Consider the following 20,994-nt stretch of genomic DNA (forward strand, 5'->3'; position numbering starts at 1 on the left):
ATCGAAATACCTCGCTTATTATTGACTTCTGTGAAAAATGTTACATAACAAGAGTTTCTTTAAAAATGATTTCCGATAAGTTTTATTCTTTGAAAAATTTTGATAGGACTGATATTTAATGAGATAAATGGGTTTTAAAATTAAAATAACTGCCATCTAAGGCGGTGTAATGAAATAAAAAACAAATGACTTCGTCTATAAGGAGCCTTGGACAACAACAATCGAAAGCTATGAAATATAGCCTACCGGGAATGTTTCTGTGTTTATATGAAGTAATATCGGAAGCTAAATTAACCGATTTATATAATTAATTATTATTTCACCATTGGAAAGTGTAATTTCTCTAGATGGGCATAATGTTATAACGTTATTACAGTAACTTCTGATTGAATCGAGAACAGGCAAGATTATAATATCTTCTTATGCACAGAAAACTTGATAGGCTATTCTGAATATTCGTTTCCTGTATTTCTTAAAATAATGTTTATGTACACATTAAATCTAAATGATGTCAATGTTCATTAAACTATGGTTGTATGTAATAAAAATTAAGAAACATGTTACAGGGATTGTTATTGTACCAAATGAGTGGTCTCTGGACCAAAATGATCGCATTTTAATTATTTAAATACAATTTAAATTAAGTAACATATCAAACGATTTATCCTTCTATCAAACACGAGTGTTCCCTGAATCAAATGTCCTATTTTAATTATGTACTTAGTTTATATTTATTTCTAATGGGTGCAGCGGAGCGCACGGGTACAGCTAGTTAATAATAAACAGCTGAGGAAATCTATGAGCCAGAACTACTATTAACCTAGATATGCCTGAAATATTTTTTTTTTTTTTGCAATTTTTGTGTATTTTTCCTATCTCATTTAATGCAGTATATAACTGAAGTATTTGTATGGTGTCAAAACATTCTAGTTGTAACTGGTTGAGCTAGAAACAGGTGTCCTTTTAAGAGGACAGTAGGCATATGAGCATACATTTTGAGGAATAATTGTATACTAAGCTTACATGAAAGGAAAGAATGTAATTGTTGTAATTTACAATTATTATTATTATTATTATTATTAACAAATTATTATGTTGTTATTTTATTATAGTTTCTTTATTATTGCTACTAATATTATTCTGAAGAATGATGCATTTTGGCCAAATTCGTTTTAACTCTGGAATGCTTTCGTCATTGAATAGTACCGTATTGCTATTGATACGTAAAAATAAGTAATAGGCGAAAAGAGTGTTGAAGTTTCAAGGAGGAGGTTATATTGGGAGAGAAGTGACGATACATATAATGAAGCAATTGCTGTGGCAATGTCGAAAGACAGGTTTCAGTTAATTTTCTAAAATCTACATTGTTGTGACAATGACAATTTAGATAGAAAATAAAACCTCTTCCAAAAATACTAAATGAAAAACAATAGAAGTTCAATACCTCCCTCCAGAACGTCACCAGTCCTCCACTTGTAAACAGATCTTGCTGTGGCTTTCAGGTGTATCTCCCTTTGAAGCAGACTTGAATAAGTTGAAAGAAAAAATTGTTCCGGAGCCGGATATCGATTCCGGGACCTTTGGCTTAGCGCACCAACGCTCTGCCGACTAGCTACCCAGCAACTACACCCGACATTGTCTCAGCTTTTCCTTTAATATCAACACACCTCAGTGGGCTGACAAGACGCCAGAAACCCAATTTTGAGTGCACACGAACTCTGTGTGGCATTTTTAGGCTGCTTTATAGTGATATGTCTGTATTTGAGATGAAATTTCGCCCGTAGCATAATTTTCAAACGTAGATAGCATTTCATGCAGGGAAAATCCACTAAAATTGAAAAAGCAAAACAATTTCAAAATATATGGGAATATGCCTACTGTCCTTTTAAAAGGACACACAAGTTTTCGTCATTGCCATGTCGCAATGAATAGATATTTCGAACGCATTGTGGTTTCACGTTATATTTATGTTTATTAGGAGTCATTTGATCTACAACAATTTGTAAAATAATTCCGAACTGTAAAAATATTTAACATTCTCATCAGGTTTGCGTCTTGGATGCCATAGCTGAAATAAACGAACAATTCTCACGTCCGTATCTCAAACTCAACGATGACCAGAACTCTAACTACCAATCTTACTACACCTAGCAAGCCTCTAATTAAGACCAGTAATAGTGACACCTGTGATAAAGTAAATGCATTAACTGTAGAGAGGGTAATTTGAAACATTGACAACTGTCCTTTTAATAGGACAGTAGGCATATCTGGGTTAAGTCACTAACAAGTAAGTTAATAATTTGGCATAACGTCTTATAGCCACAAGCCCTTCAAAGTCAGATAAATATTATGCAAATCTAGTCTTTCAGGTGAAGCTCCCTGTAAAGCAGATTTGAATAATTTCAAGGGAAAAATTGTTCCGGGGCCGGGTATCGATCCCGGGACCTCTGGTTGAACGTACCAGCGCTCTACCACTGAGCTACCCGGGAACTCCACCCGACACCGTCTCAACTTTTCCCTTTATATCCACACAACTCGCGTGGGCTGACGAAATGCCAGAGACCCACAACGAGTGCACACAATCTCTGTGTGACTTGGAATTGTGGTTTTCTGTTAACGTACACAGTAACGTATATATTATGCAAATCTAGTCTTTCAGGTGAAGCTCCCTGTAAAGCAGATTTGAATTTGAATTAGAACCCTATTCAGATAAATATTGTTTTGTACTTGGAAATCTGTACCTACAATATGTTTTTTAATATTAAAATTGTAATTCTTAGATCCATATTAGTTTCTAGAACTGCATACAAAGGGATAATTTTTTATTCCTTTTTTTTTTTTTATTCATGAAAATGTCAACTCTGTCCATATTAATATCACTCTTCCTTTAAGACAAACGTAAGTACTGCATATGGTGGAAAAGGATGTCCCTCCTTGATAGATCTAAAATCTGGCAACCCTGCTTCCAATCACTTTTCTCTCATTGTCCTAATTATTTTTTTTGTCCATTTCAATTTTGGTCTTACCCTCTTCATTTTCCTGTTCGAATTCATTCATACACCTTCTTCGACAATCTGTCTTCTGTCAACCTCTTTAAATGACCAATTGTTTCGTTTTAATATAGTCTACAAGCTATCCTTGCACTTTCATTTTTCTCACATAACATTATTTCTAATTTTGTCGTTCCTTGATAATCTTGCAGTACTCCGCCAGAAATCCATTTCTGTAGAATGTAGTTTTACTATGATCTTGACGTCAAATGCCATGGTTCAGAGCCGTATGATATTGTGCTTTTAATAATTGCATTATATAGAATGTCTGTTTTGGTTTTTGTTGTGATATCCCTTTGTTAATTCTTCCATTTATATAATCTTCGTGATTTCCATTTTAGTTATTTTGACTCCTAAATATGTGTATTCATCACAATGATATGTGTTTCCTTTTCCAAAATTAAATAGCTTGCAGGCAGTGGCTATTGCTATTTCCATGTACAAGGGGGTGGCTAAAAGTTTTAAGGGTGGAGATGTATGACAGTTTGGTAATTTTTGGTCAAAGTAACATTTTCCGTTTTTTATAGAAAATGAAGCAAGCTATGACACCTATTACTTTATGCTTTGACAAAGGCTTAGAACCCTATGGTTGTGTCATTAATTACGGCATCTTTAAAAAGGCTGTACTTATTGGGTGCTATTCATAGACATTTCGCTAGCCCGCGCTACGAGCAAGCTATCTAGCTCTGGCTATCGACTGATTACTTGTACGGGATTCATATCATATCATAATGCTAACACTAAAACGTTAGTTCGCTGATCATCCACTGCAAGCCTACACTAAGAATGTTTAAGAATACGACCCTTAAAATTTAAAATACATGCAAACTTTTAAACTGATTTTCCGTACTTTATTTTTTACCAACTTTTCTGCATTCACATTGCTCAGGATTCCATAAATTTTTTGCTACGAAACTGAAATTTTTACTGCATGTTCTTTAACTTATACTTAAAGTTAATAAGTTAGAATTTAAAAAAAAATGCACTCAATAATTTTATAAATTTGAATATGAAGAGGTTCAGCTTTTTCCCTCTATTTTTTACAAGGTAAAACTAAAACTATGAGGACATAGAAGCTTTCTGAAGAGATCGAAGATACCGTAAAAAATTTTTTTATATAAATAACTCTTAAACTAATGAACCTGCAAATATGAAACTTAAACACTTCATTCAGTCAGTCATTTATTAATGTTACTAGCCGTACCCGTGCACTCCGCTGCACCTGTTAGAAATAAATATAAAGTAATTACATAATTAAAATAGGACGTTTGATCCAGGGAACAACTTTTACAACAGCGCAAGATAATCTGCTTCGCTCATTACCCAATTTTTTTTGCATTGCATTTATTGCATATATATTTTATGTATTTTAACACGATTCAATTTAGCATAGTTAAAATTTGAATTATAAAATAATGGATTGCTAAGCTAACGTACTATTACTGCATACTAAATCAATACACTCTCGTTGTTTGTTAATTCTCTGAGATTTAAAAAAGTGTACATAAATATTATTTTAAGAAATACAGAAAACGAATGTACAAAATAGCTTATCAAATTTTCTGTAGGCTATATTTAATAGCTTTTGATTGTTGATGTCCAGGGCCCCTGTTTCGATTGTTGTTGTCCAAGGCCCCTTATAGACGAAGTCATTTGTTCTTAATTCATTGTACCGTCTTAGATGGCGTTATTTTAATTTTAAAACTCATTTATCTCATTAAATATCAGTCCTATCAACATTTTGTAAAGAATAAAACTTATCGGAAATCATTTTCAAAGAAACTTTTGTTATGTAACATTTTTCACAAAAAATCAATAATAAGCGAGATATTTCGATTATTTAATTCAGGCCCCCTTATAACCCCCATTTTAAATAAAGTATTTTGAATGCCATCTAGCCTAAAATCTAAGTTACAACGAACTTAATTTATATTCCAATTTTCATATAAATCGGTTCAGCCATTATCGCGTGAAAAGGTAACAAACATACAGACAGACATACAAACAAAAATGTCAAAAAAGCGATTTTTGGTTTCAGGGTGGTTAATTATATATGTTAGGACCAATTATTTTTGGAAAATCGAAAATTACCAGAAAAATTTCGGCTACAGATTTATTATTAGTATAGATGAGCAACAGTTGCAATAGACATAAAATGTTCTAAATTACAAAAGATATTAAATAATATTTGACATAAAATGTAAAAACAAATGAATACAAACAATACTAATGAAATAATAATAAGAGTAATAATAATAATAATAATAATAATAATAATAATAATAATAATAATAATAATAATAATAACAATACTAATAATAATCGTAATAATACAGAGGAATGCAGCTTAGAAATTTAAAATACAATTACGGTGGAGTCAAGAAATTCACTAATACTATAGAATGGATCATTAATTAATCAGCATAGGCGGAGAGAGAACAGTTTCCTTGGGGGGGGGGGGCAAAGCAAAACCATAGAATCCCATATAACAAGATTATGGGGTACATCATTTACCTCCTTCCCCCGTTATAGCTTAACCTTGGTAATCGGAATACGATCATTTAATAAAGGTATTTTCGGGGGCATGTTTCTTACAGTGTTACATCCAGTTTAACAATAATTAAAAAGAATATATAAACATTTCATATTCCATGCTGTATAAATTCATTACTATGATCATGTTCTATACTCGTAATTTTTTTCTGTGATATTAGTAGGCCTATATTGCATAAACTGATACCGGACATAGTGGAGTTGAAGACAGTTTCCTTAGAGGTTGGTTATGACTTCCTTTTCCTTTATGGTTTCTTATGTACGGAATCTGAAACATTCATAGAAATGTTATGTAATTTGGCCTCAATTTTATTTTTCAATTGAACACTTGTGAAATCATGAAGGGACTTACTTGCATTTAATGAAGATTTATTCTATTTTTATATTATGTCATGGTTGTTTAACGCTCTATAGTAAGATAAAGAATATTAACGTGTTTTCAATAACGTTTTATTGTGGAATATTTTATTTCTTATGAACTACTACCACTTAAGACAGTTAAAGAAAGTAGCTTAGGAGTGCACTTGTCAGTGCTATTTTTTATGTTAGGAGGTTTCTAGCTATAAATGAAGGACATTATCGAACATTTTAAGTTTGTGTTGCTTCAGTAGAGTGCTGTTTGCTGGCGACACTATGTACCGGCATCGGGTTTCCCCTTCTCCCTCATCACCATCATCACCACCACCACCACCACCACAGTCACTCATTTCAGGCACTACATTTACACATACACCTACACATACACTCATCCTAGTACACGAATAACTCTCCACAGATACACATCATGTATAGTGTGGCCCGCCGAAGTGGTGTACAACTAGAAAATGGGTCATAGTCCTGCCATCTATCCGCAATATGCGGAACCCGAATCACGTAAAGTGAAGTGGGTAGGCATTGGATACATACATACATACATACATACATACATACATACATACATACATACATACATACATACATACATACATACATACATGTCAGTGTTGGTTGAATACTTTTAGCAAGTCTCATTATGTAGGTATAAGTCGTTGCCGATTTCGAGAGGCATTAGTGCTGCGTTATACGATACGATCCAGTGTTTATGCTTTAGTTCGCCTACTGGCCGCCGGCAATCATTCGTGCAACGAGTAATATGTAGATGATTGTCTTAAGAGATCTCTGTTTAGTTTTTTCGAGATTCATTCTGGAAAAAAAAATTGTTCACATGTATTTATTTGCTTCCAAATATTTAAATGATCTCTACAGCAAACTTACAGACGTTTGCAAATTATTAGACTCAAACGATAATATATATGATTCAAGTAACATTTATTCTACAAATCTCATTTATTACACATTGTTTGTAACAATTAATATTTAGTATGAAACCCTGTGTTCTTTATCATGCTGTTTGGCATGCTGTCCATGAGATTTTCACATTGTTCCTTGATGTCTTCATCCCTGTGCCATATTTCGTTTTTTTTTCTCTCTCTCTCTTTACGAAAGACCAAAGATTTTCAATTGGATTTACGTCTGGGATGTTACCTGGCCAGGGAAGGACGTCTTCATTATTTTCAGCCGAAAATTAGTTACTGATCTGGCTTTGTGACAGGGTGCTCCATCCTGCATGAAGACACATTCACCATCAGGGAACTAGTCCCTCATTTGTGGAAAAATTCGGGTTTCTAGGACTTTTTTGTACTGATCCTGCCGCATAGGGTCCTACAGAATTATTTTGTGCCCAGTAATTCATGATAATTATGAAAATGTAAAAAATGTGCTGCCGAGTCTAATAATTTGCACACGTCTGTATGTATGTGAGGAAAGCGGGAGTGATTAAGTGATTGGTAAAAGGAAACAATTCCTTCTCCTTGTATTGTTGACATTCTAATTTTCTGTCGCAGACGAGACGAATGAGTTCTAATTGCAAGTTTGGTGAAATATCATCTGGTTTGACACTGAAAAGGCCAGCGCCCACTTAGGGGAATCGAACCGAAACGTCTTCCAGCGTTCACATCTAGTGGAATCGAATAGAACCGAAGCGTGTACAAATTAAAATGGACCGCATAACCACCTGTGTGGAGAGGCGGAAAGAGAAGAAATAAATATCCAAAACAAGAAAAGAAAGCTGGGAGGTGAAGCAAAATTTCGTTCTTTAGCACTGCTTTGGATTTTAATTTTTACCTTATATTTTGTGCCGGTAATTTACTTCTTTCGCTTCAAGCATTATCACGAGAATAATTATTACTGTAGTAATTTTGTGTTTTGTCATATACCTAATAGCGGATAATTTTGAACAAGATTTATTCAATTTTCTTTGTTCATATTACAAGAAGTTCTGTTCCGGCAATGAAATAAATATTCTAGCTCAGGAATTCTATTCTGTTCGATTCGATGCGCTGCTTTCTACTGTCTTCCATTTAAATATATTGTGAAGAAACATTCTGTTCGATTCGATTCCGCTAAGTGGGAGCGGGCCTAAAGACATGTATACTCACTTTTGCTATACAGGGTGATTGACGAGGATTTACTGTCCCTTAAGGAGCTTATTTCCGAAGACATTCTGAGCAAGAAATGTCATATAAACATTTGTCCTAATCTCAATATTTTCAGAATTACACTAATTTGAAGTTGTTTGTAAAATACCATTATTTTTTACTTTTAAAGAATATTAGAGATAAAGAATGAATTATTCAGGAGTATCATTTCTTTAATTAGGTAATATTCTGTAGCTAGAACTGTGTTATGAATTCCATAGTTGCTTAGTACAGAGTTTTTTTTTTCGATTTTTAACTACAAAATTACATTTTATGTGCACTTATCACAATAATTATTACAAATCACGCCACAAATACTTTAAGATTGTACGTTAGGATGGATAATTAAACTGTAAAGAATCAAGTTCCTAAAGTCGTATGATTTGTAACAATTTGTGTGGTAAGTGCGTAAGAATGATGTAATTTTTAGATAAAAATTGAAAAACAAAATCTGTACAAAGCAATTAACAATACATTTTTAGCTTCAGAACACTAGCCAATTAAAGAAATGATACTTCTGAATAGTTCATAATCTATTTGTAATATTTTTTACCCTTAAGACTAAAGAAAAAATCTATTTTACTAACAACTTTAGATTAGTGTAACTCTGAAAATATTGAGATTAGGACAACATGTTTATATGACTTTTTTGCTTAGAATGTCTTCAGAAAGAAACTCCGTAAGGGTCGGTAAATCCTCGTGAATCACTCTGTATAAAACCCTTGGCTGTCTGGCTTTACGAGGGTTGGATCCAGAACGGATCCAAATATAGGCTTGCTTTGGCCCATTGTGCGCCCCATATATGCGATGATTGTCCAAGTCGACAGGTGGTCTGGGTGGGATTCGTGAATCCGACGCTGACAGGTGAGCCGTCCTGCTTCTACCCCTGATAGAGCCGGATCCCGTTTCGCGAACGAATAGCCTATTAAGCCCAGGGGCCTAGAGCTATATCAACATCGGAAAACCGTACTACCCCGAGATTTCATCTTAGGCTATTTTTACTATTGCAGATGATAGATGAAGCGAGGGGGAAGTGTAGTGTGGTGATGGAATGATAGAGAAACTGGAGTGTACCGAGAAAACCCTATTCAGCGTCTGCTTTGTCACCACAGATTCCATCACTACCTGGTTGAGGATCGAACACGGCCGTCTGACTGGAAAACCAGCGTGTTAGAACTTGAACATAGACGCGACGTACAAGACCCTAAGCTACGGTTTGTTTACAGCGATCATCGCCGGACGTACATCGCTGGCGATGATCGTCAGGAAGTGGTTTCTTTATCAGCGTACATCGCTGTCAATTCTCATTTGTTTTGCTGCCATAATTCGATTCAATATTTCTACATGGCCTTCTCTAAATATCGATTATTGAACATGTATGCGGCGATGTGCGTCCTGAATTTGCTTCAGAAGCAACCTTCAGCGATCTGCGTCGCGTCCAACGATCTACTTTGGCGATCATCGCTGTAAAGCAGCCGTGGCGAAAATGTGATCGTGCGCCGAGCCACTGTGTAACCTGCAACGTGCATAGCACCTATGGAGGGAGGCGGACACCCGAAGGGGAGGTGAAGCAACTGTCTGACTTATTAACGGATTTTTATTTTCCTTACGTCAGGCACTTAAATATAATTTTATACAGTACAAGGCTACAAACTAATGTTTAGTACCTGTAACGAAGAAAGAAATGAATAAGAAAACATAGGACACATTATCACAACCTAAAATTAACTGTCTTCAGAATGTCTCTGCGACAGTGTTTCAAAATCAGAAATTATGTCACTTACTGCCAGTCGTAGTTGATCACGAAGATATTTGTCTGTCAGTCGTGATCTAAATTTGGTTTTTACTATTTTCATTGTTGAAAATAATTTTTCACAAACGTAGTTGTAGCGAACATGGCTTCAACAGAGCAAGCGAAAGAACGAAGCGTCGGATATTTATTTTTTGGCAAAGATTTGAAAGTTCAACATTTGTCAAGTCCTTACATCTAGCTTTCACTTAACATCACTTTTGCAAATCTGTGAGTTTAAATTGAAGATCTAACCGCATTATTGGTACATCTGCTGAAAAGGGATCGACGTACAGAGAGGATAATAATAATAATAATAATAATAATAATAATAATAATAATAATAATAATAATAATAATAAACCTTTTAGGGTGCTATTCATAGACATTTCGCTAGCCTCGCTACGAGCGTGCTAAACTAGCCCCGACTTTGCCAGAGGAGGGACGAATTATTCATATCGCTAATATTGGTTTATGAATATGAAAAACGTTAATTTCGCTGATCATCCACCGGAAGCCCGCGCTAAAAATGTCTATGAATACGGCCCTTAATGTTTCATGAGTGACATGTAATATAATGCCGTTTTATGTTACACAACCGTTTTCCTCGTAATACTTGTGAACAAATCATACATTTTAATATTGGCAGCAAAAAAATGCGTCCTCCCATCCTACTTGAAACTTTCATTTTTGTAGAGGTACATGGTTTCGAGAGAGACATTGCGACAATACGCCACTCGCAGGGCAGAGACAAATACAAATGGAACGGAATTTGACTCCTGTGAGTGAGAGGGTGGGAGTTGGGGGAGGTAGGAAGCAAGAGAAATGTACAGCTATCATTGCGGGCCATAATGTGCTCGCGAGTCACATTTTCGCCACGGCTGCTGTAGAGAAACCGCGCGCATTCATTTTAACTGCTAGCAACTCCAGATGACAATCGCCAGCGATGTGCGATGTGATGATCGCTGTAAACAAGGAAGGGGAAGCGAACTATGTTCCTATGAGCGAACAATTTCTACAAAGAGTGCTCATTGACATTGCTGCAGTTAGGGCGAAGATTCTAATCCCACATGAACTGATTAGCAGTTTTTTCCGAGGTTTTCTCCAGTTATAAGTTAAATTTACAGCGGTAGCGACACGGCGAGTCTTTTCGTCTCATCAAAATACATCGCCATTTCCATTGAAGCTAGAGAGCTGCGCATTGAGTACAGCGTCTTCAAGTAACCAGTTAGAAGAAAATAAAGGCTTGAAGAATTTCGGTGTTTTATAATTTGAAATATCACTTATAATGATAATAATGCTTTAAAGATCACGTTTCATTTACGGTTAGAATAATATTGTGATTTTTGTATCCATATCGGCGATGCGGAGGTAGCACTTTCGACTACATTTCTTATTTTCTGAATTCGAAGTCAGTAAATTCCATTGCATTATCTTGGCAATTAAAACATGTCGGTTTGCATCTGTTATCTTTTATCGCTCTTTAATCACTCGTTATCATAAGAATGGTAATATATTCGATTGAAGTGTTATAAAACTATAAATGTCACACTAAATATACAATATTGTTATGATTATTACATTTTGTGGATGTCAAATGATGTAGTTACACATATTTCGATGATTCATATTGCTTATTTCACGATAATGATACTAATGTAGTAGTAATAATAATAATAATAATAATAATAATAATAATAATAATAATAATAATAATAATAAAGCCACCGGCGTAGTTCAGTCAGTAGAGACGTAATTTAAAGTATAATACAGGCCTAAACCTAAATCTAGGTAGGCTATACATATTTTCTGTCCTCTTTTTTCGAACAATGTCTTCTTTTTTATCGATGTGAATCTTTGTCTTGAGTTTAAGCCAAATCCGGTGGCTCTAGTCAATTTCGACTTTCACATTTACAATTAACTATACGCTATTAAAATGTCACCACTTCCTGCATTACAGTATGTAATGTAAAGAAGCCTCAAGTTCATGTGGGAGATATCCAATTGACACTAAAATTATATTCTATGTAAAGAAAATTGCTTGAAATATGATCAAGATTTCCTCATATCTTCTATGAAGTGCTTATTGAAAACGTAGTGAAGGCAATGCTTTGCTTTATTATTGGTTTGTCCAAATGACTGTCTGTAGAGCTTTATCATGCGGTCAATGAAACTTGTTCATGATTTTAAAATGAAAGCAACGAAGGAAATCTTCATCTCGGAATGAGATTTCAGTTCCAAAATATTCAAATAATTAAGCATTTTAGTCTCCTGGAAGTATAATTTTAAGCAGACTTTTTGGTATTGCAGAATTAATAACTCTGGAGCATATGAGAAATTACCCCAAGAGAGGATGGTCTAAATATAGAAGTATGCAGATTTTGGCATTTCTGAAACTATTTGGTAGAGAAACCCCCAGCCATAAAGTTGGCAGAAAGCAAAATTCATACTCTAATCGCTAGTCTTATGACATTTAATTTAAGTGAAGTATTGTTACATCTTTCGTAAACATTCTGTTGTTTTTCTACGAAGTCGCCGTCATTTTCTATACACTTGCGCCATCTTTGAACGAGACGCTGTTTTTCATCCCAGTAAAAATCCTTATTGCATTTCCGGAGATCAGCACTAATACTTTATTTCAGCTCATAATGGTGGATCCCAGTTTCGTCTCCTGTAACAGCATGATAGAAAAATATTCCCCTCATTTGCATAACTCTGAACAAATGTCTTTCCGGAGGCATTTTTCCTTGTGTGTCAGTAATTTTGGTACCCACCAGAAGCAAATCTTTCTGTAACCATGCTTCTTAATGATGGCTATCAAACCTGGTTTTCCGATACCTCTTCACGTGTTGTTATATGACAGTCTTCTTTGATGAGTGCGTCAGTTCAACTCCTGTTGCATTCTGTCACTGCCGTTGCTGACTGGCCACTTTGAGTCTTGTCAACGATGTTCGTTTTGCCAGTCTTTAAATCTCGCCCAGCATCCAACTGTACTAATGTCTACAGTAATATCACGATACACATTTCTTAGACGATTATGGATCTCAATTGGACTAATTTTCTGCACAGTGCGCAGTGAAGAATCCAATCGCTGCCTTTTGTTTTATACGGATGTCGGAAACATCCGCCATATTGAATAGTTATTGTTTCCCTTTCATGTAATCGCAATCTCTCTCCATATTGTGAAACTAGAGATATCTTGTGGTCATTAAATGAATTTTTCAAATTGTGGGGTCGCCAGGTTTAATAGAAAGGGGAGACTTCAATTTCGTACTAACCCTAAAATATACCGTATTTACGCGAATCTAATGCGCACCTTTTTTGTCCAAATGTAGTATTCAAAATTGGGATGCGCGTTAGATTCGAGTGCAAATCCTTTCCGTACGTAGTTCGCCGGTAACTTCATTTAAATATTTTATCGTTTGTTATGTCATAACGCATTGCTGCGATTCTCAACTTCGTTACAGTTATTCATTTACCGGTATTTATTCCTTGGCCTCTTATTGCATAGAGCGTTTGAATGACTGTAAAAGCATTCAAGAAATGCTGCATTTCAAATACTTTGGATGGCAGCGAAGATAACGTGCTCTGGAACGACGAGGTTGACGGGGAAAGAGGAAATGAATCTACTGACGTAGACATCTCCGAGGATTCCAGTGAAGAAGTATTAGTGAATAGTTTACTTACCGTATTTCATGTAACAATAGTCCAATTGTGTAAATTCTGTGTTCCGATCGTTTAAATACAGTTCCATTGTTGTATTAAATATAAATTTAAATAAATACCGTATATCCTGCCATTGATGCACTTCACATTCAAAACAAACTCTTTTTTTTTTTTTTTTTGTGATTTTAAGTTTCAAATTTGGGGTGCGCATTATATTCGATGGCGCATTAGATTCGCGTAAATACTGTAGGGCCTATGCATGCTATGGATTTTACTGCAGTGCAATAACCATGGCAGGATCTTTACACTGTTCTATAAAATATTCTAGCAGAATCCTAGTGCAGTTATGTATTTCTTTCTCCAATTAATGTGAGGACTTCTTTTGTGATAATTGAGTGCCGTACATGTCTTAAGCCGAATTTGCGATACTTACTTTATCAACAACTCTGTCCTTGGACTCTAGAGTCCATTGCACTTTAGATAAGAGTGATACAACTTAAGAGTCTGTCTTGCTGGATTTGTATTAGAAGTTATAACTTAAAGGCTATGGATCGGTGAAATTAACGGAAAAAAAAAAAAACATAAAAAATGGAAATTTCGTTTTTAACTCTAAAAAATAAAATAAATCTGTGCCTATTTTGCTCGTATGACAATTTAAAGCCCCTCAGAACGAATTTAGAGAGACCAGCGCGTGCGTGGAGCTGCAGTCCTTTAAACTGACACTCAGCTGTCATTCTGACAGACTTTGTTCTTAATTTTAACTAATTTCGCGCTTTTATGTAGGAGAAAAATGTGTGTGGTAGACCTGTATACGAAGGAAGGATATCGACACTATATATCATACACATGCTGTACTTTGAGACTCGTTTTCTCCATTTTCCAATTTTCAACATTTTGTAACATTCAAAATGCTCTAATGAATGGAGTTTTTCTTCAACGTCAGTGAAGTTTTGCACAGAAATCTACAAAAGCACGTGACGTAAACTAACACATATGTGTTTTCTTCTGCTATTGAAAGTATTCCAATCACCATGTGTTGAGAATGTGATAAGTTTTAAAACATGGAAAAATTAACAACTAAAAGGGTATTTTTTTTTTTCAAAAAGTAATTGGAAAAATATAAAAGCATATGTCATATTTTACGTACATCTATCAGAAATAAGTTAAATATAAATTTAAAGAAAAATTATGTCAACTTTGAAAATTGGGACAATTATAATTCAGTATTTAAAAAAATATATATAAATAAACTAATTGGAATATCAAAGTGTAAAAAAAAAATGTGTATTGCATGTCCACATTGTAAGAAATATGTGATAAAAGTTTCAGATTAATTGGCGTGAAAATGTAGAAGTTAGAAATTTTTCAGATCCATAACATTAAGATTCTGCTTGCTAGACTTGCATTAGAAATTACAACTTAAAATTCTATCTTGCTAGATTTGCATTATAAATTACAACTTAAGATTCTATCTTGTTAGATTTGTATTAAAAATTAAGTGTACAGACTTATTGCAAGAGTACTTGGCATTTCGTGATATACCTATCACTGTTACTGCTACTGATCTTCCTACTACTGCTACTACTACCAATACTGCTACCTTCAATACTGTTGTCTACCAATATTGCTATATCTACTACAGCTATATTATTATTATTATTATTATTATTATTATTATTATTATTATTATTATTATTATTATTGTTGTTGTTGTTTCTATCAGTACCAATATCTAGACTACTGCTAATTCTAAAAGTAGTGCTACCTCTACTACTACCAGTGGTGGCTCGTGTCATATATTTGTTTGTGGGGCCAAGTGTAAGGTTGATGATCTTGAAAGTTGAAACGGGAACTTTTTAAAACATAGCCGACCTAAGTTGTACTACCAGAACCACTAGAATAGCAAATCTTATAGGTAATAAAGTTTATAAATATAAATTCTAAAATAATAATAATAATAGAGGTACAGAACTTAACTCACCAAGTGGCAGTATTATTTATAAAATACAAGAGTTGAGCACATCTGTTCTTCTGGCTGAGAAACATATCGACGACTCTGTTGTTGAAGTTTGGAATTTCAATATTAATTTTTAAAAAACGTTGGAAAGTTAGAAAATTAACAATGTGCTTTAAAATATATATGTAAAATGATTAACACATTTATAGGGGAAAAGATTTAATAAAAATGATGATTACTTTAAATTATTTTCGTTAGGTCTACATCATATTATTAAACCAAATAAATCTCTAAAGTGTATTTTTTTTACTGCATATATTTGTTTTTAGCGTATATTTCAACAATTTTTAGTGCATAGTTGCATGCATATTCTGTGAACTGGATATCTACCATAGATTACCGGAATTACTAGGCCGTGATAGATCTACATTCACCAGGGATGACAGATTTCTGATTCTCCATGTTTTACAATACCTCACACGACCGCAGCCCAGGCCAGAAATCGTCTCGAAACAGTCAGAGAGGAATATTAGACGAAGAGCCCGGGAAGCCAATTTGACCTCAAGAAGATCAGCAATTTATCCATAGCTCACCCCCAGCAGCAGGCAGCGCGATTACAGTTGGGGCATCAACAACGGAATTCGACTCTGGACCAGTAGCCAATGATGCTGTTCACAGATGAGTCGCGATTTTGCTTTCGGTCACATTATGGTTGAGAGTATGGACACAGAGTATATACAGTCACGAAGCTTGAGTTGTGAGGGTGGTAGTAATAATAGACTGTGCCGGTACTATTTCGCATTGTCTGTAACGAGGCGATATTAGCGATCTTAGTGGTTAGCAACTATCTATGGATGCATGTTTACTACGTATTGAGCTTCGTGACTGTATATACGACTGTGGTATGGAGAAGACACGGGGAGCGATATTCGCCCTGCAACTTCTCTGAAAGAATGCTGTTTTGAGGTGGCTCTGTCATAGTATGGGGTGATATTAGTTTTGGAGCCCAAGCAGAGCTTGTTTTCGTCGATGGAGGCACTCTGAATGCGCACCGATACATAGTGGAAGTATTAGCAGACAATGTAATTCCCTTCGCCGGCGAATATTTTATCCTAATGCATGACAACGCCCACCCCCATGTTGCTCGCTGCATGACGCGCTATCTTCGCGATATCGGGATACCAACTCTGGACTGGTCAGCATGCAGCTCAGACTTAAATCGAATTGAACACCTGTGAGATATGCTCGGCCAAAGTGTCCGACGTCGCATTTTCGACACAGTGATCGAAATGCTGGCAGCATTGTAGGACTGGAATCTCATTCCTCAGGAAAGCTGCAGGATCTTGTGGTCAGCATGACATGACGAATGGAGAACATCATCGCTACTAGGTGTGGTAACACACAATATTAGAAAAAGACACGCGCACAATGAGTTTCAGTGGCATAATCATGTGTTAACGTAAGCCGTTGCCTCAATAACTCCATTAAATATTGCATAAATTACATAGATCAGCGGTGACCAAAACTCGAGCTGCAGTGATTACATGCGACAGACAGCCTATGAAGTAAGGAGACGGAGGAAAGGTACTTGGCATGAAAACTACAACCAGTGGTGGTTCCTGCACTAACATCTTCATCAATCCCGCGGATAAAAATCTCAAGCTTTGCTGTATCAGTAATGTCACTGTTGTCATCAAGATCCAGTGAATAATATACGATTTTTCTTGCTTCTGTTTTTAACCTTCCTTTTGAATATAATCAAGAATTTTCTAAATTCTTCACTCGATGTTTGATCGAGAAATTCGTAGTTTTTCAAAATTAAAAACTTCTTACGGACAAGTTATTTAAGCTATTTTAACCATTATTCCTTTGAGAAATTCTGTTCTATTAGAAGGCTTTAGAGCTCGAGATATTTCAAACCCCATTAGGTAGCCGACTTCCTTTCATTTATTTATATAATCTTTCTCTTCCTGGCTATGATTTAAGAGATGTCAATTCCTGGCATTTAACAGTTCGTTGGCATATAATATTGAATCAGTTTTTCTCAAATATTATTATTAAATGAATAACTAATAAATAGTTACCCTCATCTAAAGATTAAGAAGATTAAAATTGAGATAAAGCCTAATAATTTTATCCTTCTAGGCAGAAGATCTAAAAATATCAGTATTCATTCACGTACAGAAGAATTATAGAAACACAGAGGCCTACTTAGTGGTCGGTAATAATAATAATAATAATAATAATAATAATAATAATAATAATAATAATAATACATTATTCAGCGTGATAATTAATGTTTCTATATACACCTAATTGAACCGTTGAGCAAAGTAAACATATTACATTTTGTTCAACAGAACAACAAAAAAGTTCTCCTTCTCATTCTTTACGAAACCACCTCTTGCTGCTTGTAGAGACAGAGTTCATAGAGCGACATGACACCGCCACTGCTAGCCGTCAGTGCGTGAATGAAACACACAGCAATGTATAGGAAACTCCTCGTACCCGTTTGAATGTCTGTGATTACACGATGTATCACGACACCCGCTTTGGTCACTGCTGCCTTAGATCTTTAAAATAAACTGCCAACAAAAATCATTTTGATGATGGGATTGAAGTACACAGAATGCATGTTTACTTCATTTTACAATATGCCTTTGTCAGAATGTAGGAGAAATAAAAAAATAAGCTATAGTTCTTAAAATATTAAGTGATCCACTTTTTTTATGAGTCACTGTATAAATGTATATTTCGGAATTTTAAGTGCATATTTGCATGCATAGTGTAAGCTTTTAGAGCATATAATTCTCAACACTAGTAAGCAGTTTACCAACTTTCATGTAAATACGACCACTAGAAGAGGAGTTACTAATTTTTTCTTTCTTGTGTTAAATTTTATATTACCTTGTTAACATGTTTCAGCATGCTATTGGCCATCGTCAGAACTGGTTGTTGCTGATCTTGGCGCCTTTTGTTTTGTTTCCTGTGGGGATGTGTTTGTGTAGTGTAATGTCGAGTCAAAGAGTGTGTGTGTTCTGAAATTGAGTTGCGTGTTAAGAATTTCATTTGCATGTGTTTTTGTGTGCCTGTTTATTTCGTATGTTCTAGTGTGTTTAGTTTCTGGCTTTTGGGTTGGATGTGCAGAATTTCTGTGTTTATGTCTCTGTAGGTGCGGTTAGCATTTGTGATGTGTTCTGCATATGTGGAAAACACTTCACACAAAACAAAAGGCGCCAAGACAGTTCTAGTTCTGAAGATGGTCAATAGCAGGCTGAAACATGTTAACAAGGTAATATAAAATTTAACACAAGAAAGACAAATACGTTTTCCGAAGTGATATAGTGTTAAAAGTTGTGTAATCAAGATATATATATATATCAATTTTTGTCCTGCTTTTAAGCGATTCTGACTACAGCCATTCGTCTATCCATTTCGTTGTTTCTTTTTACATTTTTTTCGTTTTTTTTTATTTTCATTGCTTATTTTATTTTGTTGTTTCGTCCTGCCTCTCATTCTTTCTTGCTTCTTTTTTTTTACCGTCATCGTTTTTCCTTTCTGTATTTCTTTTATATTAAGGGCGGAAATAGCCATAGTAGCTGACGCGTCCTTTTTAAATCTTACTGACTAATTGACTAGCCACTGGCGTAGCTCAGTCGGCTAAGGCGCTTGTCTGCCGATCCGGAGTTGCGTTCGGGCGCGGGTTCGATTCCCGCTTGGGCGGATTACCTGGTTTGGTTTTTTCCGAGGTTTTTCCCCAACCATAAGGTAAATTTCAGGTAATCTATGGCGAATCCTCGGCCTCATCTCGCCAAATATCATCTCGATATCGCCATTACCATCGACGATAAATAACCTCGTAGTTGATACAGCGTCGTTAAATAACCAAGTAAAATTAAAAAAAAACTCTTTCTTTTATTTCTCTCTTTAGTTAATATCTCACTTTATGTCCTTCTTATTTTCTTTCCTTTACATTTCTTTGGTCTTACTTTTCATTACTCCAGCCGTGGCGAAAAGCCATGGTGCGCCGAGCCACTGTGTAAGCTGCAACGTGCATAGCACCTATGGAGGGAGGCAGACAACCGAAGGGGAAGTTAATGTTTAGGACGTGTAACGAAGAAAGAAATGAACAAGAAAACATAGGACACATTATCACAACCTAAAATTAACTGTCTTCAGAATGTCTCTGCGACAAAGTTTCAAAATCAGGAATTATGTCACTTACTGCCAATCGTAGTTGATCACGAAGGTATTTGTGTGTCAGTCGTGATCTAAATTTGTTTTTTACTATTTTCATTGTTGAAAATAATTTTTCACAAACGTAAGTTACAGCGAACATGGCTTCAACAGAGCAAGCGAAAGAACGAAGCTTCAAATATTTATTTTTTTCCAAAGATTTGAAAAGTTCAATATCTGTCAAGTCCTTACATCTAGCTTTCATTTAACGTCACATTGTAAATCTGTGAGTTTAAATTGAAAATCTAACCGCATTATTCGTACATCTGCTGTAAAAGAATCGACGTACAGAGATGATAATGATAATAATAATAATAATAATAATAATAATAATAATAATAATAATAATAATACTTAACCTTTTGTTTCATCAGTAACATGTAGTAACTTATAATGCCGTTTTATGTTATACAACCGTTTTCCTAGTAATATTTGTGAACAAATCATACATTTAATATTTTCATCATATTGTAAGCAAAAGAATGCGTCCTCCCATCCTACTTAAAACTTTCGTTTTTTTATAGAGGTACATGGTTTCGAGAGAGATATTGCGACGATACGCCACTCGCAGGTCCGAGACAAATACAAATAGAACGGAGTTTGACTCCAGTGAGTAAGAGGGTGGGGGTTTTAGGTAGGAAGCGAGAGAAAAGCACTGCGAGCCACAATGTGCTCGTGAGTCGCATTTTCGCCGCGGCTGCATTACTCTATTCCGTTGATCGTTATTTTTCCCATATCCATCGAGAACTGCTTTCTTGTTACAACTTTACAAATACAAATGGAAAATTTCATATCTCGATGTTAATGAGAATTTTCTTAATGGATCTATAATATCCTGAAGCATAGCACCCTGTCGGAAGGCTGAACACAGGTGGCGACTGATGATAGTGAACCTTGGCCCAGTCCTGTTGACTTGATTTGTCACACGGCACCAGAGCAGCTGATCTCTTCATTATGTACACGGAGTAAACAATGTCAGTCTCTAGGGCAGTGTGCAATACAGCCCAAAATCGTGACGCTTACTTGTTCCCTGCGCTCCTTGCACGTGGTGCTAGTTTCTTTCTGTGACTGTGTATTGGTTTGTCAGTGAATTATGGCATCAGGGGAGAAAGAATTCCTGCATCTGTAAGTTAATTGGACAGGGTATTAATTAAATACTGTGCAATAGAAAAACCAAGTATTTCTCGTCTCGTTATGTACTTTTAACCTTACTTTCTCACTGCATTT

General features: G+C 35.2%; 1 protein-coding gene across 2 annotated transcripts in view; it reads left to right on the forward strand.

Annotated features, from left to right (window-relative positions):
* LOC138694285 (proton-coupled zinc antiporter SLC30A2-like) overlaps nt 1-20,994 on the forward strand; it is a 63,243-nt gene that overhangs the window by 8,771 nt on the left and 33,478 nt on the right. Inside the window, exon 1 of one of the 2 annotated variants that reach the window (XM_069817806.1) lies at nt 20,661-20,892. The exons of the other annotated variant lie outside the window; for it this stretch is intronic. Within the exon in view, the coding sequence (XP_069673907.1) occupies nt 20,861-20,892 (32 nt within the window). The 5' untranslated portion in view covers nt 20,661-20,860. Of the gene's footprint in view, nt 1-20,660; nt 20,893-20,994 lie in introns of those variants that run through there. 2 annotated transcript variants of the gene reach the window in all.

This window comes from Periplaneta americana, chromosome 2 (genome assembly GCF_040183065.1).
Source record: "Periplaneta americana isolate PAMFEO1 chromosome 2, P.americana_PAMFEO1_priV1, whole genome shotgun sequence".
NCBI lineage: Eukaryota > Metazoa > Arthropoda > Insecta > Blattodea > Blattidae > Periplaneta > Periplaneta americana.